At 49.0% G+C, this 8,096-nt stretch overlaps 1 protein-coding gene across 1 annotated transcript; it reads left to right on the forward strand.

Moving 5' to 3' along the window:
* Positions 1–6,847: 6,847 nt before the first annotated feature.
* On the forward strand, positions 6,848–7,599 carry LOC133746770 (prolyl hydroxylase EGLN3-like). Its single transcript, XM_062175023.1, has one exon. It carries the CDS (start codon positions 6,848–6,850, stop codon positions 7,526–7,528), a length of 681 nt encoding a protein of 226 aa, XP_062031007.1. The 3' UTR covers positions 7,529–7,599.
* Positions 7,600–8,096: the final 497 nt, after the last annotated feature.

Here is an 8,096-nt window from a genome sequence, read left to right on the forward strand (position 1 = left end):
TGAGGATGGCAGATGACGGTAAAATGATGTGACTAAAATAAAGCAGGGGGAGAGGGGGAGAGCCCGGAAAAGGTGGCGGAGAGGGCGCAGCTGGGACCTCAGATGGGCTGGGTGGGGAAGGTATCGCTGGGCAGGTGAGGGAGGGAACCTGTGGCTGCAGGTGCCGGAGCAGCATGTGCAAAGGCCCTGGGGCGGAAGCATCTCTGTAGTGCTCACGGCTCAGCTAGGAGGCCAGAAGGCCAGAGCAAGATGAACCAGGGTAAGTGGCAGAAGGCGATATGACAGTGACGGCGGTGATGAGGTCAGGGGGGCCTCGGGGCTTTTGCAGCCATTGATGTGGGTGGGGGCAGAGAGGGACATGTGCTGATCTCTTAATGGAGCCCTTCCAGTGGCTGCATGGGGCTTGATTGGCAGCTGGGAGCCTGGCAGGGGGCTCTTGTCACCTGGGAGCAAGGGGAAGGCTCACCCCAGCTGTGGGGGTCTGGAAGGGGGCCCGGAAGACAAGTGGTGTGCGGGCCTGGGCGGCCCAGGTAGGAACCATGTCACCACCCACCCCTCGCTCCTGAGCCCTGAGCCGCACTCCTCCACCTCCTGTGACCCTCAGGCTCACCCCTCCCTCCATCCCCAGCTGCTGCGCCGACCTTCAACCTTCCACTGTCACTGGCCTGCAGCATGGTCCCCCCTCCCCACCCTCCCACCCTGCCACCTCCCGTGCAGCTCCCTCCCCACCAGCCCTGTGACTTCTCATCATAGCTGGGTGGCTACAGCCAGAGCACTCCCAGCCTCACCTGTGGGGGCCTGAGTGCTACCACCCTGGGGGAGATTGGGGGTGCCCCCCCACAGAAGGGGGAGCAAGGCTGGCCCTCCTGCACCCCATAGCACCTGGCCCAGGGAATCTCCAAGTACCCAGCCTCACTCAGAAGGACCCTGGCGGGAAGGCATGGGTGCAGGGATGGGCCTTTGAGGAAGCTCAGGGCTCAGTGACGTCACTACTCTGCCGTGACCTAGGGCAACTCCACTCACCACCCTCTGCAGCCTTGCTGGGCCCCCTCTGCCACTCGGGATTGGTAAGCCCTATTTTTGCAAGGTCTAGGAGGGTCCTGGAGGTGTAGGTTTACAATGACCTGGGACAGTGTCTCAACAGACCTCCAGCCCTTAAAGCAACAGACACAGCTGGGAGTGACAGATGGGGCTGCTGCCTCAGATCAGCCACTTCTCAGCCAAGCAACCTACAGGGAGCCCCTCCTCCAGTCACTACAGAACATAGCCCACCTCCCCCCAAGGTAGCATCAGGTGCACCCAGTGCACAGTAGGTGCTCAGTAGTGGTGCTGGAGTGCATGGACCTCACCCTGCAGGCAGCTGAACCTGGTGCCTGCACAGCCCCTGCCCCCAGCCGGGGCAGCTGTAGGCCCAAGGGGGTGTTTCTGTTTCCCATCAGTGGTGGGCTCAGCAGAGCACAGCAAAGTCCCCTGGCATGCAGACAAAGAGCTATTGTTGCCACAGATCCAAAGTCACCGCCTCTGATTGCCACTGAGCAAGCCGGCCGCATTCACCTGCTTCCCCATCCAGTTGGGTGTATTTCAAGAATGCGCTGATTAGTGCTGATTGCACCTTGATTATGGGAGTGCACCACCCAACCCCCTCCCCAGGCTCTTCGGGGAGCTGCTCCCCCTCCTAGGAGGCCCTGGCTGTCATCCAGGGGCTGCTGGGCCAGGCTGGGGAGAGGAAGAGAGGAAAAGAGATAAGAAAACTGGGATAAAAGGTAGCAAAGCAAATTCTACAGGCTTAGCTCAGGAGTTTCCCTGGGGCCATACCGCAGTTTAGGGCCACAAAGCATGGTTGACATGGGACATGAGTCAGACTTGGAGAAGAAAGATTCATGAAGCAATAAGCAAATAAAGAGTAAAAGATGATATAGGAATTGGTAAGAGAAGGAAACACAAGGGTTTGGGAGTTGAGGTTGTGTGATTAAAGCCAGCACACACACACACACACACCACAAAAGGCAGAAGTGAGAAAAAAGCTTACAATAGATAAAGTGAAAATCTATACCAAAGATCTATGACAACCGAAATGAATTATTTGATTTGAAATGAAAGTAAGGACAAAATGGAGCTGAGTTATATTTTATAATAGTTGCAATCTGAGAAAATAATGCTAGCACAGGTTTACGTTGCATAATAGTTTGCAAGGAAAATAAAAGCCATCTGTCCTTCCACAGTACACGTCACTGAGGATGCCTGGTAGAGATGAGGTAATTCTGACAGTCAAGGAAAGGGCACTGGAAAGGCAGGTTCAGGGGACCAGCTTGCACTGGTACACAGCACAGCAGGGCACCAAACAGTACTGGGTCAGCGGAGCACAGCCTTCCAACCTCCTCAGGGGTTACACCCATGCTGCATGCACATGGAGGGATTTGAAGTCTTTTTCTGTCCCACCGCGATGACAACCCTGAAGACATCCCTGATGAATGAAGATGACTCACTGGAAGTGTTGCTAACTTGCATTTTACCAGTCAAGGAACGCTGGGGTGTGGACACCTAAAGCAGCTGTTCCTGTTGCCTGAGACATTTCAGGAACAAGACTGACCGCACCTCACTGACAGAGGAAACCGACCCATCTCAGAACTCAGAGAATCCCATGCACAAAATTCTCTTCTCCCCAAACTTCCACAAATGAGTACATCATTCCCTTTCATACAGCACAGGTCCCTGCTTTCCTAGCAGCCCTTTTAGAACCACAAGCAGCTTGGTGATTTGGAATCTACCTTCGTTCATTTTTGATATCCTACTGTGAATGCCTGCAAAAAATGAATGCTTTGTGTGGTAATTTAAACAAACATCTTACAAAAACTAGGTGTTCCTCTGATATGAACTAAAATGAGAAATCCTGAATGATCATCATCCCCTCCTCTGAAACCCGACTATAACATCTATAATCCATGTGGCTACTAAGTAATTCATGTAACTCTTATGGCACAATTTTAGTTGTAAAAAATTCAGAAACTTCTACTCTGAAGATACATAATAGGCTTTTTTTTTTGACAAGCAGAGTGGACAGTGAGAGAGAGAGACAAAGAGAAAGGTCTTCCTTTGCAGTTGCTTCACCCTCCAATGGCCGCTGGGGCCGGCGCGCTGCGGCCCGTGTACCGCGCTGATCCAATGGCAGGAGCCAGGTGCTTCCTCCTGGTCTCCCATGGGGTGCAGAGCCCAAGCACTTGGGCCATCCTCCACTGCACTCCTTGGCCACAGCAGAGAGCTGGACTGGAAGAGGGGCAACCGGGACAGAATCCAGTGCCCTGACCGGGGCTAGAACCCAGTGTGCTGGCACCACAAGGCGGAGGATTAGCCTGTTGAGCCATGGCGCCGGTCCATAATAGTATTTTTAAAAATTTATTTATTTATTTAAAAGGCAGAGCTAGAGAGAGAGGGAGTGAGCATGAGCGAGCAAGCCAGGACGGCGCTGTGGCATAGTAGGTTAAGCCTTTGCATACATCACAGCCACCTATTTGGGCACCAGTTTGAGTCCTGGATGTTCCACTTTCAATCCAGCTCCCTACTCATGTGCTGGGAAAGCAGTAGAAAATGGCCCAAGTGCTTGGGCCCCTGCACCCGTGTGGGAGACCTAAAAGAAGGTCCTGGAACCTGGTTTCAGTCTGGCTTAGCCCTAGCCTTGGTGGCCATCCAGGGGAGTGAAGCAGCAGATGGAAGATCTCTGTCTCTATCTCTCTATCTCTCTGTCTGTAACTCTGCCTCTCAAATAAATAATCTCTTTTTTAAAAAAAGGAAAGAAAGAAAGAAAGAAAGAAAATAAAAGAAAGTGAGCAGCTGTGATTTGAACTGGTACCATATGGGATGCCGGTGCTACAGGCAGTGGCTTAACCTGACACACTATAACGCCAGCCCCTATAATGGGCTTCTCAGATCAAGGAAACAAAAGTTATTAAAGAAACTTGGAAATCTAGAAAATTATCACTTCTAGTAATTGTGTATTTCATTTTTTAAAATTTGCTATGAAATATGACATACATAGAAGTATAAGTAAATACAGAAGTAAATGTGTGTACACATGTACACATAACAAATATTTGCTAAATGAAAGAATGATACAATGAACTCCCAAGCACCCACTACTTAGGTTCAGAAATAGAACAGTTTGAACACTAGTGAAACCCCTCAGCAGAATACATGCTTGAATCTTTCAACCCCCTGCCATCTTTGTTCACCAGTGATGTCTCCAGTCATGTCAAACTATGGATCTGCCATTCCCTACACAAACTATTTTATGACGCTTTACACTTTTATGTCTTTGCTTTAGCTATGTCCTCCCTCGAAAACACAATCACTTCCCTTTTCAGCTCCCAGAATCCTATTTGTATGTTTGTGTAAATGCCACCTCCTCTAAGAAGCCTTTCCTGACTTCAACTAAACATATGAACTCCATTCCCAGTATCTCCACTATCTCATATGATCTCCTGCTAGAGTCTTCAACTCTAAACCAGGGACAGGGAATGTCCAGCCCATCAATCATGTAGGGCCACAAAATCATTTGGTCTGGCCCTGCCAAGGCATCCACAGCTGGGGACTCAAATTTCAATAAATAGCAGTAGTAGCAGGCTAACTTTTAAGTCGATAATTGTGTATGTCTCACAAATGATACTTCAAATATTCAAATAGCCCTTGGCAGAAAACAAGCTCCCCACCCCTGCTAAATGAGGTCTTTGGGTGCTCATATCCAGAGACTGTGAGGTTTCTCGGTGGAGGGCTCTATCTTTTTCATCTTTGTCTCTTCAGCACTTAGCACAGGGTGTGCCCTAATCATTTCTCAACAACTTTGTTTGAATGTTCTTGACCTCAGACATGCTCCAAGAGGGTAGACTAAAGAATTACTGGTTTCATCAAACCCAAGATCTCTTGAAAGTGTCTGTAATTTCCAGAAATAGAGAAAGATGCAGAAAACATTTGACAGTTGAGTTGGGTGGGACGTGTTGGTGTGACAGAACAGGCAAATAGGGAGCAGAGATGGATAAAACAGCCTTTTCTCTCCTCCCTACACAACCCCTCATCTCCACCCCTTCATAATTCATGTGTTTAGAATGGAGACTACCCAGAGATTCAGTCCCCACCACCAACCCAACCACAGATTCCTTGCTCAGAAGCAAAGAAATGTTTCTGCCTCCCTTCCACCAGCTATGTCCTCTTGGGGTCATAATGGAAGCAGCTATTAAACTGGCCTATGCCACTAGGTCAAATTTATAAATGGCTCATCTAAGATAATGTATCAAAGCTACTCCAACCAGTTTGGCATCCACCCTACCGCATTCCAACTGACTTTGACCACAGAATGTGGCTCTGTCAAATGTGAGGTAAGAGGGTAACAGCAAGAATCAGCCTGTTCATTTTTACAAAAATTTTATTTAAGTTACACAAGTTTCATATATTTCATATATACAGATCCTACCCTACCCTCCGTCCTGCCCACTCTCCAATCCTTCTTCCTACTCCCTCTCCTATTCCAACTCTTAATTTTTACAAAGATCTATTTTCAGTTCACTTAATGATCATAAAGTTAACCCTACACTAAGCAGAAGTGTTTAAGAAATAGTATGGGCCAACGTTGTGGCTCTCTTGGCTAATCCTCAACCTGTGGCGCCAGCACCCTGGGTTCTAGTCCCATTTGGGGCGCTGGATTCTGTCCTGGTTGCTCCTCTTCCAGTCCAGCTCTCTGCTGTGGCCTTGGAAGGCAGGAGAGGATGGCCCAAGTGCTTGGGCCCTGCACCTGCATGGGAGACCAGGAGGAAGCATCTGGCTCCTGGCTTCGGATCAGCTCAGTGTGCCAGCCATGGCGGCCATTTGGGGGGGGGGTTGAAACAATGGAAAAAGGAAGACCTTTCTCTCTGTCTCTCTCTCACTGTCTAACTCTGCCTGTCAAAATTTTTTTAAAAAAAGAAATAGTATGAAGAAAAAATCGTATGAAAAAAACAAAAAACAAAACAAAACATGTTCCTCAAGGGAAGAGACAAGGGCTATAAACAATCATTGCTGATTCCAGTTTATTTCATAAGCTTCCTAAATGAACAAAACATGGTTGACTTAGATGTTAATTTTTTTATAGCTCTTCAAGTTACCTTCACAGTCTGTAATGTGAGATGTGTGGGGCTTCAAAGTAAATCAAGTTTAAGTCAGTTTTCAGCAGGCCTTGAAATTATTCTAAATTTATGAAGAAAACAAGAACTTGCAAAATAATGGATAAGTTTGCCATCATAAGAAGTAAAACTTGAATAATTTCATTTTCTCTACAAGTCTATGTGAGATGGCAGAAGTTTGGAGTGAATATTTTTAGACACTCTACGTCTTCAATATTCCTGTGAAGACTATTTTTTGGAACTAGGTCTCATTTTAAAAGAACAGTGTTAACATGCACATTAAGAAAACTCACTATTTCCATCTACAATTAGCTGGTGCATTGGAGGATAAATTATAAAATTCTGAATCAATAAAATAAGAGTAAAACATAATCACCCACAGGCCACTGCCGCTGCATCCTCAAAAGGGGCCCTCGGACTCCTCGCTGGGCCAGTGCGGCACTGGGTCATGGAGCACCGCACATCTCGGGCTGGCCCCTGAACGGCGAGCCCTTCCTGCCAGAGTTGCGGACAACTTTCCCCTGCCCTTGGGTGCCGCGGTGGCTCGGTGGCTCGGTGGCGCGGTGGCTCCTGGACAGTGCCCGCCGCAGGTTCCTGAACTCAGCGCTCCGCTCGCTGCGCCTCTGCTGGGTGCTGCGGCGGGTCGCTCCCCACTCCCCACGTGCACGTGGGGTGTCCCTGCCCTGCGTCCTGCAGGTGAGATGCCCCTGTCACACATCATGAGCCAGGATCTGGAGAAAATTGCCATGGATTACATCATGCCGTGCCTGCACGAGGTGGGCTTCTGCTACCTGGACAACTTCCTGGGCAAGGTGGTGGGCAACTGCGTGCTGGAGCGCGTGAAGCAGCTGCACTGCGAAGGGGCCCTGCGGGACGGCCAGCTGGCCGGGCCGCGCGCCCAGGTCTCAAAGCGGCACCTGCGCGGCGACCAGATCACGTGGATCGGGGGCAACGAGAAGGGCTGCGAGGCCATCAGCTTCCTCCTGTCCCTCATCGACAGGCTAGTCCTGTACTGCGGAAGCCGCCTGGGCAAATACTACGTCAAGGAGAGGTCCAAGGCAATGGTGGCATGCTATCCAGGAAATGGAACAGGTTATGTTCGCCACGTGGACAATCCCAATGATGACGGCCGCTGTATCACCTGCATCTACTACCTGAACAAGAACTGGGATGCCAAGCTACATGGTGGGATCCTGAGGATATTTCCAGAAGGGAAGTCGTTCGTAGCAGATGTGGAGCCCATTTTCAATAGACTGCTGTTCTTCTGGTCGGGCCGCAGGAATCCACATGAGGTGCAGCCTTCCTATGCCACCAGATACGCCATGACTGGTACTTTGATGCTGAAGAAAGAGCAGAAGCCAAAAAGAAATTCGGGAATTTAACTAGGAAGAGCAAGACTGAGCTCACTGAAGACTGACCATGCTGTGACATTCGCTGACCTCGTTCACTTTAGTTACAGTTCCCGAATTTTCTTTAAGCATTGACACCCAAAGATGACAAGAAAGTCCCCTTGAGTGTTTGTCTCCCTCATGTCCTGTCTTGTGTGTGGTACTTGGTGTTCTCTTGCCAACACTGTGTTGACCTGCAGATACTGTCTCTGCCAGACGAACTCACTTGCTACTCCAGAAAGACCTGCACATGTCCCTGTTGGCCAGCGGGTTAGCTGATAGGTTTGGTAAAACTGGTTATTGAAACAAGAGCCTGGGAGCACAGGGATGAATTTTACTTGCACTTTATATACGCTTCCTGATTTGAAAGGAGGAGGTTTGCAAAAAACAAAACAAAACAAACAAACAAAAAACAGAGCATGGTGACAGATACCACAGAGAGGCGTTATTAAAGCCTTAACAGTGGGAAACCAATCTATGTCATCTGAACAATTTCACGATCTAATGGCATTATTACCTCTAGAAAGGGCTTCTGTTATTGTGATCAACTTATAACTGTCCC

Source organism: Lepus europaeus, chromosome 18 (genome assembly GCF_033115175.1).
Source record: "Lepus europaeus isolate LE1 chromosome 18, mLepTim1.pri, whole genome shotgun sequence".
NCBI lineage: Eukaryota > Metazoa > Chordata > Mammalia > Lagomorpha > Leporidae > Lepus > Lepus europaeus.

Bases quoted from the DNA above. Each gene is read 5' to 3' on its own strand.
- LOC133746770 (XM_062175023.1), top strand. From the start codon at position 6,848: ATGCCCCTGTCACACATCATGAGCCAGGATCTGGAGAAAATTGCCATG.